A 23,632-nucleotide genomic window follows, 5' to 3' on the forward strand; every position below is an offset into this window, starting at 1 on the left:
ACCATATTACACCAGGAAACTGGACCACATTACACCAGGAAACTGGACCATATTACACCAGGAAACTGGACCACATTACACCAGGAAACTGGACCATATTACACCAGGAAACTGGACCACATTACACCAGGAAACTGGACCATATTACACCAGGAAACTGGACCATATTACACCAGGAAACTGGAACACATTACACCAGGAAACTGGACCACATTACACCAGGAAACTGGACCACATTACACCAGGAAACTGGACCATATTACACCAGGAAACTGGACCATATTACACCAGGAAACTGGACCACGTTACACCAGGAAACTGGACCATATTACACCAGGAAACTGGACCATATTACACCAGGAAACTGGACCACATTACACCAGGAAACTGGACCATATTACACCAGGAAACTGGACCACATTACACCAGGAAACTGGACCATATTACACCAGGAAACTGGACCACATTACACCAGGAAACTGGACCATATTACACCAGGAAACTGGACCATATTACACCAGGAAACTGGAACACATTACACCAGGAAACTGGACCACATTACACCAGGAAACTGGACCACATTACACCAGGAAACTGGACCATATTACACCAGGAAACTGGACCACATTACACCAGGAAACTGGACCACATTACACCAGGAAACTGGACCACATTACACCAGGAAACTGGACCATATTACACCAGGAAACTGGACCATATTACACCAGGAAACTGGACCACATTACACCAGGAAACTGGACCATATTACACCAGGAAACTGGACCACATTACACCAGGAAACTGGACCACATTACACCAGGAAACTGGACCACGTTACACCAGGAAACTGGACCACATTACACCAGGAAACTGGACCACATTACACCAGGAAACTGGACCATATTACACCAGGAAACTGGACCATATTACACCAGGAAACTGGACCATATTACACCGGTCATGAAATCACTACACTGGCTTCCAGTGAGTCAAAGGATAGAGTTTAAAATCTTACTGCTGGTCTACAAAGACCTGAATGGTCTGGGACCAAAATCCATGCTGGATCTGTTAGTTCCTATGAAGCTCCCAGACCCCTGAGACTATTTGATGATCTAAGGGATCTGTCCGGTATGTATTCAGCATGTCAACCATGTAGGAGGGAGCTAAGCCATTCATAGATTTAAAGACAATAAGAAGTACTTTAAAATCTACTCTTTGTTTAACAGGGAGCCAGTGAAGAGAGGATAAAACAGGAGTGATGTGTTCATACCTCTTGGTTTTGGTTAGAATTCAGGCTGCAGCATTTTGAATAAGCTAGAGTTTATGTAACATTTGCTTTGTCAGTCCTGCAAAAAGTGCATTGCAATAATCTAATCTACTGGAGATAAAGGCATGAACCAACTTTTCAGAGTCTGATTGTGACAGAAAGCATCTTACTTTAGATATATTTTTGAGATGATAGAAGGCAGTCCTTAAGACATTAACTATGTGTTTCTGGAGGTTAAGATCAGCATCTAAAATAACACCCAAGTTTTTGACAAGTTCACAAGGTTTTACTGACAGAGGAGTTAATAGAGGGAGAATATGTTGCCTCAAAGCACTTGGACCAATTAAAAGAATCTCTGTTTTTTCCTCATTCAGCTTTAAAAAGTTTGTTACCATCCAATACTTGATATCTGTAATGCATTGAATGAGGTCATTGACTGGGCTCAAATGATCGGCAGTAACAGATACATATAATTGTGTGTCATCAGCATAAGAATGATATTGAATGCCGAATGATGGACCCAAGTGGTAACATATACAAATTGAAAAGTAGGGGACCTAGAATTGACCCTTATGGGACTCCATATTGAATGCTGACATTATCAGATTTCTGCCGACCGAAACAGAGAAAGATCTACCACTTAGATATGATGAAAACCAGTTAAGAACTGTTTACTCTGAGGCCCAAAGACTGTTCAAGGCGCTGAAGTAGAAAGACATGGTCTACAGTATCAAAAGCTGCACTAAGGTCGAGAAGTTACAAAAGTGTCTGCACGTCCCATGTATTATATACAGTATATATACATACATACATACATACATACATACATACATACATACATACATACATACATACATACATACATACATACATACATACATACATACAGTGCCTTGCGAAAGTATTCACCCCCCTTGAACTTCGTGACCTTTTGCCACATTTCAGGCTTCAAACATAAAGATATAAAACTGTAATTTTTTGTGAAGAATCAACAACAAGTGGAACACAATCATGAAGTGGAATGAAATGTATTTCAAACTTTTTTAACAAATAAAAAACTGAAAAATTGGGCGTGCAAAATTATTCACCCCCCTTAAGTTAATACTTTGTAGCGCCACCTTATGTTGCGATTACAGTAGTAAGTTGCTTGGGGTATGTCTCTATCAGTTTTGCACATCGAGAGACTGAACTTTTTGCCCATTCCTCCTTGCAAAACAGCTGGAGCTCAGTGAGGTTGGATGAACAGCAGTTTTCAGTTCATTCCACCATGATGCTGCCACCACCATGTTTGACAGTGGGGATGTTGAGGGTGATGAGCTGTGTTGCTTTTACGCCAAACATAACGTCTTGCATTGTTGCCAAAAAGTTTGATTTTGGTCTGATCTGACCAGAGCAGCTTCTTCCACATGTTTGCTGTGTCTCCCAGTTGGCTTGTGGCAAACTTTAAACAACACTTTATATGGATATCTTTAATAAATGGCTTTCTTCTTGCCACTCTTCCATAAAGGCCAGAATTGTGCTGTATACGACTGATTGTTGTTGTATGGACAGAGTCTCCACCTCAGCTGTAGGTGACCTCTGACCTCTGCAGTTCATCCAGACTGATTGTTGTCGTATGGACAGAGTCTCCCACCTCAGCTTTAGACCTCTGCAGTTCCTGCATCCAGAGTGATCACGGGCCTCTTGGCTGCATCTCTGATCAGTCTTCTCCTTGTATGAGCTGAAAGTGTAGAGGGACGGCCAGGTCTTGGTAGATTTGCAGTGGTCTTATACTCCTTCCATTTCAATATTATTGCTTGTACAGTGCTCCTTGGGATGTTTAAAGCTTGGAAAATCTTTCTGTATCCAAATCCAGCTTTAAACTTCTCCACAACAGTATCTGGGACCTGCCTGGTGTGTTCCTTGTTCTTCATGATGCTCTCTGCGCTTTAAACGGACGTCTGAGACGATCACAGTGCAGGTGCATTTATACGGAGACGTGGTTACACACTGGTGGATTCCATTTATCATCATTAGTCATTTAGGTCAACACTGGATCATTCAGAGATCCTCACTCAACTTCTGGACAGAGTTTGCTGCACTGAAAGTAAAGGGGCTGAATAATTTTGCATGTCCACTTTTTCAGTTTTTTAAAAAAGTTTGAAATATCCAATACATTTCGTTCCACTTGAAGTTTTAATTTATTCACAATACCATAATAATAGTTACAATAATACAGTCAAATTAAGTGGGTAGAGTGAATGGGTCCCCCAAGGAAGCTAGGAAAGCTTATAGGTGGGGGCCCATAGTTCATATAAGGGTAGTGGTACAGTCAATGGTATAACTGCTTGGTATATGGTATATATATATATATATATATATATATATATATATATATATATATATATATATATATATATATATATATATATATATAAAATAGTTGTAGTGGGCTGTTGACAGCGCCTGAGTCTCTGACAGCTGAGAATCCGACCTGTCATGAGATCATGAGAAAGTTTTCCCTTGTTAAAGACTGTCAGGCACCCATGTCCATTCATGGCTCTCGTCCTCTCAAGACCCAGGAAAGGGAATATTTCTACAACTAAGAGCACCCTTAAACTCGTACTCAGCTCCCGCGGGATTTGTCCAGGGGATTTCTTTTTCAAGGGTTCCTCTGTGACAGTACTGAGGGTTGTAAAACTGTCTCCAGGGGCAAAGGTCGGCCCAGGCAGCAGCAGATAAACAGCCACCTGCCTGCCACTGCAGCACTAGTTGGAAGTGAAGCCGACATGATGAGTGGAGAGTTTGACTGCATAGTGATCGGGGCCGGGGTTCAAGGCTCCTTCACGGCCTACGAGCTGGCAAAGAGGAAGAAGAAGACTCTACTGCTGGAGCAGGTGAGACGAGCAGCTGTAACAGAAGGTTGAACACATACATCATATATCTATATATATGTGTGTGTGTGTGTGTGTGTGTATCGATCATTCTCATTCATTCTGACCACGGCTGGGGATCGAATCAAATGTCAAGAATCGATTCGATTCTGATTCTTAAGATTCAGAATCGATTATCAAGATTTGATTCGATTCCGATATTGATTTGGGTTAGTGTTAATAAAACTGTTTTTTGAGCTGTTGCATGAATTATATGACTGTGTATTTATGCAACATATTAATAATAGTATTATATTGACATTCAACAGCAAGTATTGCAGCTAATGATGCTGTAAGGACCAATCAGCTCCCAGAATGCTGATAGAACTGCTTTCAGAAACATTGTGGGGCAGATTTACTAAACAGATCCATATGGAGCTAGAACAGTCTCATAATTCGCAAATGCACACACCGTTTCACAAATGCACAGGACAAACGGGCTGCAAACAGAGTCGTATGAAATCGATTTTATTTTTTCCTACATTCCATTTTAATTTTTCCCAAATGTAACCCCAAGACAGTATGAAATATGGACAATTTATGCAATTATAACTGAAAACTTTAATGTTTTCATACCTTTAAACATATTTAAAGGTAAAAACATGGCACTAGTTATTCTCGTGTCCACCAAAACATTCCTTTTTTGGGCATAAATAAAAAAATACCAAAAGTTGTAATGTGATGATGTAAAAAAAAATCGATTTTTAGACATGCAAATCGATTTTTATGAATTAATATGAGAATCAATTTAGAAACAGACAATGGATTTTTTCATGCCTAAGGCCCCGTTTACACGGAGCAAAAACGGTGGTGTTTTTATGCGTTTTGGCCGTTCATTTACATGAAAACGAAGCTCAAAGTCACCAAAAACGATCATTTCTGAAAACTCCGGCCAAAGTGGAGATTTGCAAAACCTCCGTTTTCACGTTTGCTTGTAAACGGAGAGAAACGGACATTTAGGCTTCAAAACGTCACATTATGCAACAGAAACGTCACCAGCATCATTTGTGCGACCTGTGTTTACAATTAGTTTGGCCACCGTCAATATTTTCTTGTATTTTACCTGTTTTATATTCTAAAGTCACACTTAAAAGTAACTCCACTTCTCTGTCACTCCAAATGAAAGGCTCTTGTTCATCTTGGAAGTAACTGGCAGTCAAGGCTGATTTATGGTTCTGCGTTACACCAACGCAGAGCCTACGGCGTAGGGTACGCGGCGACGCGCACCGTACGTACAGTAGGCTACGCCGTCGATTTAACACGGAACCATATTATTCAGGCTTCACACGTGTCATTTGTTGACGTTTTTTTCCAGGATTCCGATTGGCTAGCATGACTTTGATTTGATTTGATTTTATTAGGGATCCCCATTAGCTGGCGCCGTAGCGACCAGCTAGTCTTCCTGGGGTCCACATAAAAGACATACAAAATAGATTTACAAATACAACATTAATTAATATCAGTATTCAGTACTAAAAAACCTTACAATTTAAAACCAAGTTACATGATGGGAGTTGTTAAAAAAGCATGGTAAACAAAAAAAACAAAATACAAAAAAAAACCTTACAGTGACAAATACAATTTTAACTTCTTTTTAAAAGTAAGTTTACTGAAAAGGGTATTGCAGAGGTTTTGGGGCAGGTTATTCCAAAGAGCCAATGATCGATATATGAAAGCATCTCTTTAAAGCATTTGTCTTTGGACCTGGTAGTACAAGATGTCCATTACTGGAACCTCTAGTGTTGTGATCATGCACAGTATTGCTATAAACTATTTGACTATAAATAAAAACAGGACTTTTACAGATTATGACTGACCTGAACAGTACAAGCTTATTAAAATACAACCTTTTATCTACTGTAAGCCAAGAAAGGCTGGCATGCATGTGGCTCACATTAGACCTAGGTGAGCAGCCGAGAACTAACCGTGCTGCCCTGTTCTGGACAACCTGGAGCTTCCTCAGGTCACCACACTAGCAGCAGATGACCACACTGTGGAGCAATAGTCAAGATGACATAGAACAAGACTCTGAACAATCTGACATAAAAGTGGTTGGGCAACACAAGCAACACATTTCCTGGCTATACCAATTGCTCTGCCCATTTTTGACACAATATAATTAATATGGTTTGACCAAGACAGAGCACAGTCTATGATCACTCCAAGGAGTTTTGTATTTTCAACTTGTTTAACTGGCGAGTTACTCAACTTTAAATCAAGCATAGGCCTGTTAACTAGCCTATGCCTTGTACCCAGCACCATACATTTGGTCTTGGAAATGTTAAGGGCAAGTCTATTGCATACTACCCAGTCATGCACCACTTTTAGCTCTCTACTCAAGACCTCATTAAGTATGTTGCATGACGGTGCAGCGTAATATAAAGTAGAATCATCGGCATAAAGTACTGTAGTGGCATATTTAGTAGCCCAAGACAGGTCATTTGTAAATAATGAAAAGAGCAAAGGCCCCAGGCAGCTCCCTTGTGGCACGCCACACTCTAAACGTCTGCTACTGGACAGACTGCCATTTAGATAAACCTTCTGTGATCTGAAAGACAAATAACTTTTTATCCACTTTAAAGCAGAGTCACTAAAACGATAACATTTAAGTTTGTCAATCAATAGAGAATTATCAAGAACATCAAATGCAGCACTGAAATCTAATAGTACAACTCCCACCATCATAGAGTTGTCCATAGCTTTAAGCCAGTCATCAGTCATTTGAATTAAAGCGGTTGAAGTAGAATGGCCAGCTCTGTAGGCATGCTGAGTATGGAGGATTTTTTGTGCCAAAATTAAATAAATAAATACATCATTAATTAATTAAATTGGGAATGAAATATATCATTAATTAATTAAATGTGTCATTAATTAATTAAATGTTGAAACAATAAATATATATTTTTACTTAAAATGAATTGTATTTTAATTGATTAATGACATATTTCATTCTAATTTTAATTAATTAATTAATGACACATTTAATTAATTAATGATATATTTCATTCCCAATTTAATTAATTAATGATGTATTTATTTATTTAATTTTGGCACAAAAAATCCTCCATATAGGTGGAGGTCAGGTAACCATCCCTGATAGCAGGTCCACACTCCCTGATGACAATACCAGCATTCTGTGTTTCAGAATCTTGTGTGAGACAACTTTGACACGTAGATATGAAGAGCTGGGGATCCCAGTTGAAGCAGCCTGTACCTACTCTGTACAGCGGACATGATTTAGAAAAACAGTAAAGCAGAAATGAAGAACAGAACTTGAGTAAATCTACTTCATACATAAGAAATAAATATTTAAACGGCTACATACTTACGGAAGCGTATTGCATTCACTTGAGAAAAAAAATCTGTTTTTCTGAATTAACGAGATTAAATTTTAATTTAAAAAAAATCTGCTCTGTTTTTCTGAATTAACGAGATACAATTTTTATTAAAAATAAATCTCTGTTTTTCTGAATTAACGAGATAAAATTTTGATAAAAAAAAAATTTGCTCTGTTTTTCTGAATTAATGAGATAATGTCCAGCAGATCAGAATGGGCTTTTCCAATACCATCTATATAACTTAAAGACAAGAGTATTTCCCAATGTTTCAAACCAAAAGCAAAATAAAACTGTATTAAACTGGACAGGAACATGTTTGCTTCCATGAAATCCAGCTCTCAAGTGAATGACAGCTTCTTGAAGTATCTGGTTAATTCAGAAAAACAGCAATTTTTTTTTTCATTAAAACTTTTTTTTTTTCATTAAAACCTTTCTCGGAATTCTGAGATAATTATCTCGTTAATTCAGAAAAACAGAGCAGATTTTTTTTTTTCTCAAGTGAATGCAACAGGCTTCCGTAAATACTTGATTGTAATTTCTGTACATCTTCTTGACTCTTCTCTTCCAGTTTGTTTTGCCCCACACCAGAGGGAGCTCTCATGGCCAGACTAGGATCATCAGGAAGGCCTACGACCACGACTTCTACTCCCGGATGATGCAGGAATGCTACCAGCTCTGGGCTCAGCTGGAGAGGGAGGCCGGGGTCAGACTGTACAGGTAAGAATTTAGCAAAAAAATAAAAAACAAAACCAATAAACTGAGTATAAAAAAACCTTTGCCCAGAAATGGGTCATATTCAAAGTGCTATGTATGCACAAGAGCAGCGCTTCAATCTACAGGAGCCAAAAAGCACGACTTTCTTCTGACCTATATGACCTCTGGAGACCTTCTATACCTTCTACACCCTGAATATGGATCAGTTCCTTGTCTTTTCTTCAAGGATACATGAGAGTGGGTGGTTTGGTGCTAAATTACACTTTTAATAACCCTGAGCCAAATGCTTATCATTTCACAAAGGCAATAAAGACTACAGGACTGTCTCAGAAAATTAGAATATTGTGATAAAGTTCTTTATTTTCTGTAATGCAATTAAAAAAAACAAAAATGTCATACATTCTGGATTCATTACAAATCAACTGAAATATTGCAAGCCTTTTATTATTTTAATATTGCTGATTATGGTTTACAGTTTAAGATTAAGATTCCCAGAATATTCTCATTTTTTGAGATAGGATATTTGAGTTTTCTTAAGCTGTAAGCCATGATCAGCAATATTAAAATAATAAAAGGCTTGCAACATTTCAGTTGATTTGTAATGAATCCAGAATGTATGACATTTTTGCATTACAGAAAATAAAGAACTTTATCACAATATTCTAATTTTCTGAGACAGTCCTGTATATATTTTTTTTTAAATTGGAGAAATAAATAAGAGTCTGAGATGATCTACAGAGGTTCCTACTGAAGAGTATTAGGGCCAGGCAGGAGAAAAATAAAAATAATATTTTAGAGGAAGAAGATTTTTTTTCATTGTGCACTTTGAGAAAAAAGTCGAAATGTTGAGAAAAAAGTCAAAATTTTGTGAAAAAAGGCAAAATTTCGACTTTATTCCTGAAATTTCAACCTTATTTTTGAAATTGTATTTCAACATTAATCTCGACATTTCGACTTTTTTCTCAAAGTGCACAATAAAAAAAATCTTCCCCTCTCAAATATTTTTTCTCCTGCACGGCCCTGATACTCTTCCGTAGGTTCCTGTTTCGTAATATTGTATGATAGAAGCCAGATAGTCTTTTTACACGGTGAGTCTTGTACTCACTCACTTTGGACGTGCTCTCAGAAACTGTGTAATCCACTTTTTATTCTTTATTCCATTCTTCTTTGCTTATCATATCATTACTCATTAACGTTTCAGGCAAACAGGACTTGTGGTTATGGGGCCAGAAAACGGTCGTAGTTATCAGCTGTATAAAAAGACCCTGCAAAACAACAAGGTTCCTATGGTGGTGCTGACCCGGGAGAACTTCAACCAGCACATCCCCGGCGTGGTTCTGGCTGAGGGTGATGCAGCCGTGGTGGATGTGACTGCTGGGGTTCTGTATGCCGACCGCGCGCTCAAGACTGTACAGGTACGGCACTAAAACAACACAAACATAAGCTTTGTGAGGGGGGGGTATGATGACATATGTACGGAAGAGTATCAGGGCCATGTAGACAGTACTCGAGTTGTAAATAAAATCAGGGGGGATGGTGGATTGTATCATATGGGGACAGATAATTTGTGCTGATTACAAATAATATGATATATTACAAATAATAGCAGTGACCAAAACAGCTGCAGAAATACTGCAGGAATGACATAGCAGCAGTTAAATGCAGCCTTCTGTAAGCTTTAAATATCCACTGGGCTTACATCAAATACATCAAAACACAACAATAAAAAACACTTTTCTGAACTTATCAATATGACTCTGTCCTTCACAGGATAAGTGAAATGGATCACTGCAAAAACTCACAATCTTAACAAGAATATTTGTCTTATTTCTAGTTAAAATGTCTCATTTTAGTAAAAAAAAAAATCTCATTACACTTAAAACAAGACTCATCACTGGAAAAAAACAACAATTTTCACCTGTTTCAAGTAGATTTTCACTTGAAATAAGTAGAAAAATCTGAATGTGGAACAAGATTTTTTTGCTTGTAATAAGAAGATAAATCTTGTCCCACTGGCAGATTTTCCTACTTATTTCAAGTGAAAATTTACTTGAAAATTGTCAAATAAGTTATTTTTCTGGTGTTATTTTTCTGGTGATGACTCTAAATGTTGAAATAGCAGTAAAACCACATTCATTGATGAAATGACATAAGGGATGGAAAGGAGGGATGGCAGTTTTACAGGGGGGATGATTTGGACCGTTTTTATTTCAGGGGGGATGATTTGGACTGTTTTTATTTCAGGGGGGATGATTTGGACCGTTTTTATTTCAGGGGGGATGCCGTCCCCCCTCATCCACCCTCAACTCCAGTACTGCATGTGGGAGAAAAAATATTTGAGAGGGGAAGATTTTTTTTTATTGTGTACTACGAAATGGCGAGAATAATGTTGAAATACAATTTCAAGATTTAAAGCTGCAAGCAGCGATGAACGGTCCTCCACCCTTGTGCACGTTCAGGCTGCAGTGGAAGCTTGTATGACTTGATGTAGATTCTTCAGGCCTGGACATTTAGCGGATGAAACCACCCACGACTCTCTATATCAAACCATTCAAAAGTTATGGCAGAAAGTAGGAACTATCAGATATCGACCAATCAGATGAAGGGTGGGTGCGCTTTTTGGCGTCTATCGTGGCCACATTAACACCTGGGTGCACGTTACGGTTCGGGCCGTATTAAAGGCCGAAGAAATGGCATAAATTGTGGCAAAATTACACGATAAACTCAGAATGTTAAAAATGGCCGACTTCCTGTTGGGTTTGGGCCATGACGCCAAGAGACTTTTCTTTAAGTTGCGACATGATACAGGTGTGTACCGGTTTTCCTGCATGTACGTCAAACCGTATTGTGGGGCTTGAGGCACAAAGTTTTCTAGGGGGCGCTGTTGAGCCATTAGGCCACGCCCATTAATGCAAACCATTAAATATCAAATTTTGTCGCCAGGCCTGACTTACGTGCAAAATTATTATTATTATTATATTATTCCAATTATTAGTTCCAATTATTCCAGTTTAGATTCCATATAGCTTGTGCAACTGTAATGTGTCCTAAGAGATTTTCATTGACAGATACTGTATTATTTTCATTCCTTCTTCTTCCCAGGATCAGTTTCAGAAGTTGGGTGGGGTCATACGAGACAAAGAGAAGGTAACTGCTATCCAGCCTGGTCCTGTTGTCACAGTTTCAACATCTGCTGGTGTTTATCGAGCTAAGAGTGTGGTCATCGCTGCCGGACCCTGGACCAACAAACTACTGGTGCACACCGGCTTACAGCTGCCACTAGAGGTAAAAATCTCAGTCACATTTCAATAGATCTATGAATGTAGGAATACAGTATATATATATATTTTTTTCAATGTACTGTATATACTGTTCATATTTTGTAATTTTGTAATTATATATATTTTTTATGTTTTACTTTTAACCCCTTCCCTGCATGTGCGAGAATTGAAGCTTATATTTCAGTTGTATTATTTAGACCGTCAGCATACAGTCTGGGGCCTGTAGTGGTGTGAAGGCTGTATTGCTACTGTAGCCTGGCGTGAGCCTGTGAGCCCGAGCTCCCGCCTGAGTTGTAACTGTAGACAGACATTTACAGATCTCAGTACGCATTTACAGATGTGTTTACACATTTACAGATGTATGTACACTTACACATCAGTTTACGCATTTGCAGATTTGTCTTCACTTGCAAATGTGAATACAGACATATAGATCTTTTACACACACACAAATTTACAGACAAAAATTTACAGACACACAAATCTTTTTACGCACACACAAATGTGAATACAGACAAATGTGAATACACACAAATCTTATTACACACAAACACAGATTGAGATACGCACACACAAATAATATTGGAACAATAATACCCCCATACTCAGCACCAGGTTTATGAACATCTGCACCTCAGAGTTGGATCATGAAACAGACTTTTGCTGCCATTTCTGGTTGAATAAAATGAACAAGAAGCCACAAGTTGCTCTTTTGCTGATTTCATCCTCCTGTGAATGTGAATGTGAGTTTGAATTAGAAGTAGATACAGAAAAAGTATCTACTCGGCACGTTAGACCCCTGGTGGGAAAGAACCAAACCGACTGGAGGAGAGTCGGGCTGAGTAGGTACTAGTGGAAAAGCGCCATATGAGGGGCAGTTCAACAAACTGATAAATTGTTAAAATACTAATAGTCGACATCTCCTGACATAAGAAACTGCTTCAGGACTTTAGAGGAACTTCAGGCATCTTGGAGTTTGTTCATCTGAGTTAATCCACTGCAACGCAGCTATGAAAAATCTACATAAACTAGAGATCCTTCTAATTTTCTTCATTCTAATTTGATATTTTATTGCAGTCATATAGGCAATTTGAGCACATCTTTCTGCAGAAAAGCAATACTGTGTTGAAGGACACAGAATTGGCATGTGAGAAACTGCAGAGTGTTGAAATATTTCATGTCTAAAAGGGCAGAAGTAACGAAGGGTGGATATTATACATTATCCTTAAGATGCAGTTTTCTCAGCTTATCTCATCTTAATGATTTGCTGCTTTCATTTCTGCAGACAGTGAAGATCAATGTTTGCTACTGGAAGGAGAAGGTTCCTGGTTCCTATGATGTGAAGCAACGCTTTCCTTGTTTCTTACAAACTGAGAGTGAAGAGGTTCACCACATCTACGGTCTGCCTTCCAACGAGTATCCAGGGATGATGAAGGTATGAGTACACAACTGTCCAGTCATACAAAAGAGAAACCCATTCCTTCAAAAGTGATGATAATACTACAAGGTAGATTTGATCGGATTTTCCACATATTTGTGGTTCTTTGGTTTCAGAAAGTAACTTAGAGTAAATTTGCATTGAAACACAAAAAATGCTTTTCTACATGACTTTCTCTATCAATGAAATCTAAGCATCTAAAACACAGTGATAGTCTAACAAAATGTGCTTAAACTCATTAGAAGGAAGTTTAATCTTAGTCTTCAATGGGCACACTTAAACATTCCCAGTACAGCCTGGTTTCCAGTTAAGTTATGGAGAAGTTGCCAGTTCAGAACTTCCCTAAAGCAAATAAACTGAATAAATGGAGTGTTGGAAAAATCTTTTTCTTTATAACCAGTTGTTCACGTATGAGGAATTAGCTTAAATTGGTAGGTAAAACAAATTTAGTTGTCCCAAAAAACACTGATAGGGAAAAAATGGAGAAAGTGTGCTTACAGGACTGTCTCAGAAAATTAGAATATTGTGATAAAGTCCTTTATTTTCTGTAATGCAAAAATGTCATACATTCTGGATTCATTACAAATCAACTTAGAGAAGGAACAAGGTTGTGTCATTTCTGCTATTGACATAAATACCAGCCATAGTCAGCATTTCCAGTGTAACCAGCATTAATATTGTCATGTTTTTTGCAGATCTGCTACCACATGGGCAGCAAGGCTGACCCGGACCAGAGAGACCAGCAGACCAACACGTCTGACATCGATATCCTCCGGCGGTTCGTCCGCCGCTCTCTTCCTGGTCTGCTGCCGGAGCCGGCCGTGGTGGAATCCTGCATGTACACGGTACGCACATGTTAGGAAGGCTTTTGAAATAAGTGCTACATGAAGAAAATGAAAAGTCAATGGACAATATTAGTTCCTCTCCTATCCCGAAGAATAAGAAAAGCAATAAGGTGTACATTAACTGTTGGACAAACTAAACCTTAATGTCAAAAAATCAGCACATTGCTTATCATTTTAAAATGAACTTCTTTCGTATTGGGTAACAGATAAACATCACATTTTAATTTTATTCAAATTGTATTTTTATTCAAGGTGAAGCTGGGCCATGGCGGTGTTGGTTATGAATGTATGAACAGGTTTTGTTGTCCAGCTTCACCCTTTTATCATTGTAGTCCACGGGCCAGGCCAGATATCAGTAACCACTCAAGGTGACAAAACTTACTTATACTTTTTGAAAGTATTCATGTCTGTAGATGATATTCTGGTATGATAACCTTCCTGAGTGGCAGCTCAGATTTAAATTTTGACCTTATCAGTTGTTTAATTCTGATACTTTAATCAATTTACAGATTGCTCAAAAAAAAGCACGAAAAGAAAAACAAGGAATGTTTTATTTGAGGCAAAAATTTACCTTTTAAATATTCTATTGTATTTTTCTTAGTCTAATCTCTTTTTTATAAGATTTAAATTAAAAGTGTTTGTACCCGTTGGCTCACGTACGCCCCCTTCAGGTGAGGCAGAGTACTGTCTGCCTCACCCTGGGCCTTTTTCACTGCGGTTTTATTTTCCATCAGCAAAACTAAATATGTCACTAATAAACAATAAACTTTAATGGTTAAAGACATTAGCCAGACTGTGGAAAATCAGGTCGAATAAACGTGTCTGCAAACATTATATTGGGACATGCAGAGATACGGCAACCAGCACGGGCCAATCGCACGTATCAACCCAGTTTGTGATGGATTGTCCAATCAGAGCTCGGATCGCTGCTGCCGCACCTCTCGTTTCAGCCCCGTATTTGAACAGGAAATAGGCAAATTCAGCGATTTTGACTATAAAAAATGTTCGAAATTACATACATAAAGATCAGTGGACAAATATTAGTATAAATTTGATGTTATAATTATTTATTTTTTTACTTGTCATGATGACAGGTGAGGCTCACATGCCTCCCCTGACCGCACGTCCCTGCTGCCAGGTTTGATAGGGATCTCAGGAGATTTGTAACCTGCAGTAATGATGTGTCTCCGTGATGTCTTTGCCCTCAACTGAACATGGTATTAGCTCTGATACCTTGGCTAAAGTGGCTACAAAGAAAATTACACTTTCCATGACTGACAAATAAGCAAAATATTTCTATAAGCTTGAGTGTCCTTGTGCGAGAGGCAGGGAGCTGTCATTTCACTATCCAGGGAACACCCTGAATAGGTTTCCACATCATCGCAGAACGTATCAGTATATGATAATGTTGCTCTTTGAAGAGTTATTATTTTTTTGTCCTCTTTGCAGCTAACGCCTGATGATCATTTTGTCCTGGACCGTCACCCCACCTACCAAAACATCATCATCGGGGCAGGATTTTCAGGTACAGCATAATGCTCCATAAAGAAACCTCAGACACCGAGATCTGATCACCAACCCACATTGGTTGTTTGTATGATTCCAGTTCTACTATATTTTCTAGGTAATTACTGTATTTTCTGGACTATAAGCTGCACTTGTATATAAGCCACATCCGCTCTATTTTAAAAAAAAGACATGCAAGCTGCAGATATTTATGTTGTTAGATTAGATATTTACTACATGTACAGAAGGATTTTCAACTGTAAATGATGTACATGTTTGTACCTAAATAGATCTTTCCTAACAGTGTCTTTTAACACGGCAGCAACTTTGCTGATTAAAACGGGACAGAACCAAGAGAAAATAACCGCTATTTATTTATCTATTTGAAATCTAATTCTATCTGCTAAAGAAGAAGTAGTGTATTCTTCTTTGCATTTATTTTGTCTTAGTTTTGATTCTAATTCCGGTTAGAGCGCCCCGAGCGGTGGAAGAAAAATTCACAGAATAGAACCTTTGTATAAGCTGCATGGTTGAAAACCTATGAAAAAAGTAGCGGCTTATAGTCCAGAAAATACGGTATTCTTCATAAATATTTAAAAGAACTGGTGTATACACTTCTTTAACTATTACTAGGAGTTATAGCTCAACAATATCTAACTTTAGCCTTGAAATTCAGCTCGGCAGTGTTTTGGGCTCAACGCTAACATGCTCTTAAAGGCATTGTTAATCCCTTTTCATCCACTTTTGCCTTTCCCCTTACATTAATTGTTTAATACAACTGAGTTATTCATCTAATAATTATATAATGTTCCATGCTCCAGCCTCATTTCCTTGGTGCAGCTTGTTTGTAAGACCATCGTTTCACACTTGTCAGTGTGAATCGTGTTCTGCTTACCCAGTGCTGGAACCTACAAATAAGTGCGGGACAATGCCCTTCCAGGTGTCCATTAACATAAATATATGGACGACGCGGGGGCGTGAACCGTGAACGGTTTGCCTCCGCGTCGTCCATATATTTATGTTAATGTCACCTCAAAGGGCATTATCCTGTATATAACACGGCCACTTACCAAAACATATATTAAATCAGTTATTCATGCTTTAATGTGTTTTCAGTTGAAATCATTAGTTTTATAACAAGCCACAGCTGAGCGGCTGAGCGACTATTTAATCTCTCGTCTGCAGCCGTTCTATCCTGGTAAATTACAAAGTTTTTTAACAAGCCATAACTCAGTTTCCTTGGTAACGGGAGATATTCTAGTCCGCTCAGCTCCGCTATGCTATTTTCTTTTCTCTCCTCTTCTGCATCCCAGTCATCAAAATTGTTAAATTCACCAAATAAATTAAAAGAGATGACAAAATCACTCATGTTGCCGTCCTGCGGTAGCCGGCTCTTCTTCTCTGAATCTCTGTTGCCGTGGTTACAGTTGATCCAGAGCAATGATATTAAAGATTTCAGGCAATTTGACCAAACTTGTTTTCTAGGTGTAGGTTATCACTTATAACCTACACCTGCCAGCCAATCAGAATCAAGTATTCACACAGACTTTGGAGAGCAATGGACAGTGTTTCCACAGACTTTATTATTATTTTATTATATATTTATTTATTATATTAAGACAGCGCCATGGTATGAAACATTTGAAATGCCAGGCTTCTTTAATGTATTACAGATTAAGAAGTGGTCATGCTCTAACACAAAAGAAATTCACAGAGGTTAGATGTCTCATCAGTCTGTGGTGTTATTAGTCCCTCCGGGGAGAAATCAGTTTGTGCCTGTTTGATTTTGGTCGACTGTCAAAAGGTAATGCCATTTTGTGAAATGCATATGTTTTTTTCTTACAATCCTCATTTCTTTTCTCAAGGTCATGGCTTCAAGTTCGGACCAATCATTGGCTTGATTCTGTGTGAACTCAGCCTTGGAGAAGTACCTTCATTTGACCTTTCACCTTTCCGCATCGGACGTTTCCAGCCAAAGCCTAAATCAGCATTATAGGGCTAAGACAATGAAGGTAAATATGCCTCAAAATGTGCACATTTGTAGAATAAATTTGAGAGTTTGTGGAATATGATTGAATTCAGAACTTGAACTGAAAATCTAAACTCCTGGTGACATTTTTTCATTTGCATAAAAAAAAAAAAAAAAACTGCATATATGTAAATTGAATTTGAAGTCACAAAAAACTTGTGAGAACCTGTAGAAAAGTGTTGCATGCGTGTATGGAGGAGGTGGGCAGGTTTAGCTAATCAGAATGGGATCAGTATGCTCTGTTACACCGTGTCCTAAACTGCATGCGAAACGAGAGAGCGTCAGCGCCAAAAACAATTCCATTGCTTTATTTTCTATTGGACTGTCCTAACTGGCTGCGAGCGAAGCAGCGCGACGCGGCGCGCCGTTTTGAGCTGAACATTTGTCGGACGCCCTGCTTCTATTTTCTTCCTGTCGCTCGCGTTGAAAGCCGGTTGAAGGCGCTGTAGGAAACAGTCATTCAATACAAGAACCTCAATAAAGTGGCAGCTGCTGGAGGGAGATCGCCAGGGAGCTGGAAGGGTCTGATAAGATAATAAGATATAATAATAAGATAATATATAATAATAATATAATAATAGGATAATATTTCTTTCTGCCACTTTATTGAGGTTTTTGTAGTGAAATGAGGAGGAATCATAGAGATAACTTCTCATTTCAACTAACTGGATCAGCCGTTCCTCATCCATGACCGTTTCCTACAACGCTTTCAACCGGCTTTCAACGCGAGCGACAGGAAGAAAATAGAAGAACATTTAAATATCACAATATAAAGCTTGTTTTCTGTTTAGAAAGTACAAACGTAGGAAGATTACAAGTACTCACCCATCTTTTACTTGTCTCTTTACTCTTTTAGGAGTTATTTTAGGAGTTTCTTTCAGGAGCGCACGGGCGGGTAGTGCGGTGAATAAAGGCTGATTTATGGTTCCGCGTAAAATCGAGGGTACACGGCGACACGCACCGTTCGGCGCGTACCCTACGCCGTAGGTCTGCGTTGGTGTTACGCGGAACCATAAATCAGCCTTTTAAAAAGCGAGTTTCAGCTGTCAATCAAAATAACTTGGGGGCCCATAACGCTTTCAGTGTGGACAAAGAGCGTCCGATGTCACGCAGTGCGACGCGGTAGTTGGACGCTCGCGTGCAGTTAGGACAGGCTGTTATACAGGTATGTGCCTACTTGTTCCTGTTGGAACCAGGACTCACTGCCCATTGGACAATGTAGCTGATGTGACTTGATTGTAAGAGCCAGACAGCATGCATATGCAGTGTATATTATTTAGCCTTTAAATGTAAGGTAAGCATGTTTTATTGTGCAGAATGTTGCAAATCCTGGTGGAAAACAACACCAAGGCTTGTCCCAGTTGATCAGCATGACTAGCATCAGCCCAGGAGCTGCCAGCTCCTACCAGCTGGGTTACAACGCGGATAAAGAACCAGAACCGCCTGTTACAGAACCAGAACCACCCCATACACAACCAGAACAATTGCATACAGAACCAGAACATCACTTACTTAACCACACCAAACAGAAGCAGAACCAACCCATATAGAACCAAAATCACTGCATTCAGAACCAGAACCCCCAATACAGAACCAGAACCAGCACATACAGAACCAGAACCACTGCATACAGAACCAGAACCACCCCAAACAGAATCAGAACCACCCCATATAGAACCAAAATCACTGCATTCAGAACCAGAACCCCCTATACAGAACCAGAACCAGCACATACAGAACCAGAACCACTGCATACAGAACCAGAACCACCCCAAACAGAATCAGAACCACCCCATATAGAACCAAAATCACTGCATTCAGAACCAGAACCCCCTATACAGAACCAGAACCAGCACATACAGAACCAGAACCACTGCATACAGAACCAGAACCACCCCAAACAGAATCAGAACCACCCCATATAGAACCAAAATCACTGCATGCAGAACCCGAATCACACCATACACAACCAGACCAGAACCACAACATACAGATCCACCCCATAATGAACCAGAACCACCCTGAACTTAACCAGAACCACACCCTACAGAATTGTTTTTTCCAAAACAGATGGATGGATGGATGGATGATGGATGGATGATGGATGGATGGATGGATGGATGGATGGATGGATGGATGATGGATGGATGGATGGATGATGGATGGATGGATGGATGGATGCATGGATGTATGGATGCATGGATGTATGGAAGGATGGATGGATGATGGATGGATGCATGGATGGATGGATGGAGGGATGGAGGGATGGATGGATGGATGGATGGATGGATGATGGATGGATGGATGGATGATGGATGGATGGATGGATGGATGTATGGATGCATGGATGTATGGATGGATGGATGATGGATGGATGGATGATGGATGGATGGATGGAGGGATGGAAGGATGGATGGATGCATGGATGTATGGATGGATGGATGGATGGATGATGGAAGGATGGATGGATGGATGCATGGATGGATGCATGGATGGATGGATGGATGGATGGATGGATGGATGGATGGAAGGATGGATGGATGGATGGATGATGGATGGATGGATGCATGGATGGATGGATGGATGGATGGATGGATGGAAGGATGATGGATGGATGGATGGATGGATGGGTGATGGATGGATGATGGATGGATGGATGATGGATGGATGATGGATGGATGGGTGATGGATGGATGATGGATGGATGGATGGATGGATGGATGGATGGATGCATGGATGGATGCATGGTTGGATGGATGGATGGATGGAAGGATGGATGGATGGATGGATGGATGGATGGATGGATGGATGGATGGATGGAAGGATGATGGATGGATGGATGGGTGATGGATGGATGATGGATGGATGGATGGATGATGGATGGATGATGGATGGATGGGTGATGGATGGATGATGGATGGATGGATGGATGGATGGATGGATGGATGGATGGATGGATGGATGGATGGATGGATGGATGGATGATGGATGGATGGGTGGACAGATCAACAGACGTATGGATGGACAGATCATGGTTACATGACACTGGTCTGTGTGTTCAGCTGCGTCTTGACAATCCGTTTTACTTGATTTGAGATGATCCAGTAAGAAAAAAAAATGAATATTTTTCATCCCATTATTGTACTCGCCAGTTCATGGGTAGCTTTCCTGCAAATGTAACTCTGTATATTCTTACTGGCCCCTAAAAATGTCTGTGCCATGTGATAAAAATGATTCTTCTCTTCTTTTTTTGTGCAGGTCGACAGAGACGTTGTCATACATATGGATGATGCGACCCTCTCTCTTTTTTGACCACTAATTGGTCTGTCTGGAGCCGCCATTGACGAACCAGAGACTTAAGGCAGACGGAAAATTACAGGAGTCTGCCTGACCCAAATGAAATTGTTGATTGTTAAATCTGACCTTGACAGGGAGGCTTGGCAGGCGGCTCCAGTCACAATCTCCCTGGAGGAATAAAAACAAGACGTTCGGCTCCCACTAGCCCTCCCCTTCCCCTCAGGACACCAGTGGACCTGGATCAGAACTGTACCGGATAACAACAAGGACAATGGCTGAGGAGTAGCTCTGGGGCAAAGTTCACAGACTTACTACTGTTCAACGCTTTCCCCGGCTCCCCTCTTATCAGCCCCCCCAACACAGTCACCAGGTTGGAGCGCCACGAAGGCTGCAGCGCTTACTTGGATGTACTGTGCAGGGACCCCCCCCCCACACACACTTGCCCACTCCCCACACCCACATGCAAGTCTTCTTTATGATGTTGTGTACGTTGCTTTTCTGTGCTGAGGTGTTTTTTGCACCTTGACAGTCAGTGCGTTTACATGCAGCAGTTCAATCGGGTCTCTGATCGTATAAGACATCGTTCGGACTTTTAAACTGCATGTAAACACCTGAACCCGATCTACTTCGGACCTATTTCGGGCCTAAATCAGACATTTAATAATCGGGTTGCAGCACCTAGATAACCCGTTCACAGTCAGAATTTTAACACCATGTATACGGAGACATCGGATATTGCAGTCTGCGCATGCTCGAGAATTTGCTCTGGGGCATTCACCCGGAAGTGAAAGGAGACGGCAACCGGAAGTGGCTCTTTGTTGAAATGGTTACCATGGTTACAGCGCCACCTAGCGTCACGGAGTCAGCCATGCTCTGGACATTTATCCGATTTTCTGAACAGCAGGTAAACTCAGACAAGTGATTGGGTCTTCTGGATGTTTATCTGATACGATCAGAAATCCAATTTCTTTGCTGCATGTAAACGTACTGACTGTGTATTTATACACAGTCTGAAGATGCATTTTTTTCCTTCCTCCATCCCAGTGTCATCCTTCCTCCAAGAATCATCCGTAGAAACAAATGGTGCCAGCGGTGTTAACCGGAGTCACGTTCCTTGTCTGACATGTTCTAACTTGGCTAATAAAGTTAATTCCGATTCTGATTCTAAAATTAGACTTTTTTCCGCTACATTTGTATTCAGTTATTTTTCTTCAGGTTGATCAAGCGCCCTGTCCATATAAAATTGATCAGTTCAACTAACTTTGAACTGTCCCTGCTGTCACTGCTGTCACTGATAGTCGTATGGACAGAAGCTGAGAATCAAGAAAATCAAAGAGAAGCAAGTCCAGCTGTGTCCGTCCATTCAGCCTTGAGCTCGTCCGATGTATCAGACAGAAATAATTCCAACAAACACACAAGAGCCTGTTTAGAAGAAGACCACCAAGACACTGAGGTGTCCTACTTTTGCCACTCAAAGGTTTTTTACACAGTGTGGTGAACTCTGGCATGTTATTTGGGATGCTTTTCTTCTATGTGCTGAGACACCTGGGGCCAAATGTACAAGGAGTGCGTGGATTTCCACCTGAATCTGTGCGTGGGAAATTAGGATTCAGAACTGTGCGTACGGCCAGATCCAAGCATTTTTCTTTGAACATCACAATCAACGTGGAATTGGGCACATGCGGGAGCACAACACTCCGCCCTGTCTCCTCCCTCAAGTAGATATATTTGAATATAATGATCACGATAAATATCCACGTTGAAAATCTTGGCTGAAAACTTCACACACTCGAGTCACGTTTGCTGAAGAATGGCGCAGAAAACAAGAAAACGCAGCCAAAAATACCACCTCCTCAGTATGGGGGTCCGTGCGGATGGAGCGAGGGCGAAGAGGGCGAGGGCGGAGAGCGCCGGTGCGGGTGGCAGTGCGCTGCGGTGCCGTGCAGGCTGTGTTGCCACGGCTACGCCGTAGGGTACACGGCGACGCGCACCATTCTGCGTTGGTGTAACGCGGAACCATAAATCAGCCTTCTGTGTGTGCTGTGTGCTGTTCTGAACACTTCTGTGAGGTGCTCATTTTGCTGGGACGTCGGGTCCCTCTGCCGAGACACACTGTGATATTTTTTTATATTTATAAAAAAATAAAATTATAAAAAAATATAGGATCCCCATAACTTTGATTGGGTGGGCAGGATGCACGTTTGGGTGGGCACAGCCCACCCCTGCCCCCCCCCCCCCCCCCCCTAAAACCGGCCTCACTTACAGGTGAATGAGACATGGGGTAGTTCTGTTGAAAATGTGCTGTCCAAAATGTCCTGGAAAACTCAACTCCTGCAAATGCGCGTTCCCCAAAGTTTGTGGGGGCGTGGCTTTGGACGGAGCGCTGACGGGAGGGGGAGGAGGGGGCGGGGCTTAGAGGAGGTGCCACTTTCAAATCTTGCTAGCTCTCCAACATTACAGACTATACCTTTAATTGATAATATTCACATGGATTCCTATTATGTTATGAAAAAGAGTGTTAACATACAGACCTGTATGTTAAGGACTAGGGTTGACAGCGACTGAAGGCACTGCTGTGTATTACTGTGTCAGTCAGAGACACAAACAAAAATTCCTGAACACGAACATTTTTACCACTACTAACCCTCGGAATAAAAGCTCATTTACCTTTATCAATGAACTCTAATTGCACACACAAATGATGACTGACTTATTAAACTGGAAATGTTTCAGCAGTTGTCAGTTTAACTGATACCGAATCAAATTAGTACACATTAGTCACTTTTGTTGTGTAGCTGAATGGATTGATATCCTGTCAGTTTCACTGATTTTGTTGTTATATGTTTCATGGTCTTTGCGCCTTTTGTCCAGGTGGAGGCATTGTAGGACCAAAAAACAGCGGCAGGATTAAACGGAAAAGAGAAGACAGCAGTGAAGCAGTGAAGGTTCAGAGCTGGTGTGTTGTCACGATTACAAGTTAAAGATTGCAGCGAATGTTTGCCTTT

General features: G+C 40.3%; 1 protein-coding gene across 1 annotated transcript; it reads left to right on the top strand.

Moving 5' to 3' along the window:
- The first annotated feature begins 3,988 nt into the window (after positions 1-3,988).
- On the top strand, positions 3,989-21,797 carry pipox (pipecolic acid oxidase). Its single transcript, XM_061718697.1, has 9 exons — positions 3,989-4,143; positions 8,086-8,234; positions 9,433-9,646; positions 11,334-11,516; positions 12,798-12,947; positions 13,646-13,795; positions 15,245-15,320; positions 17,167-17,313; positions 20,589-21,797. Exons 1-8 carry the CDS (start codon positions 4,036-4,038, stop codon positions 17,295-17,297), a joined length of 1,161 nt encoding a protein of 386 aa, XP_061574681.1. The 5' UTR covers positions 3,989-4,035; the 3' UTR covers positions 17,298-17,313; positions 20,589-21,797.
- The last annotated feature ends 1,835 nt before the right edge of the window (positions 21,798-23,632 follow it).

Source organism: Cololabis saira, chromosome 4 (genome assembly GCF_033807715.1).
Source record: "Cololabis saira isolate AMF1-May2022 chromosome 4, fColSai1.1, whole genome shotgun sequence".
Lineage (NCBI taxonomy): Eukaryota > Metazoa > Chordata > Actinopteri > Beloniformes > Belonidae > Cololabis > Cololabis saira.

What these genes read in the sequence shown, in the direction of transcription:
- pipox (XM_061718697.1), top strand. Translation starts at nt 4,036, where the DNA reads ATGATGAGTGGAGAGTTTGACTGCATAGTGATCGGGGCCGGGGTTCAA. An exon ending in GCCGGGGTCAGACTGTACAG is followed by an intron (nt 8,235 to 9,432) that starts GTAAGAATTTAG and finishes TTAACGTTTCAG; the next exon opens with GCAAACAGGACTTGTGGTTA. An exon ending in GCTTACAGCTGCCACTAGAG is followed by an intron (nt 11,517 to 12,797) that starts GTAAAAATCTCA and finishes TCATTTCTGCAG; the next exon opens with ACAGTGAAGATCAATGTTTG.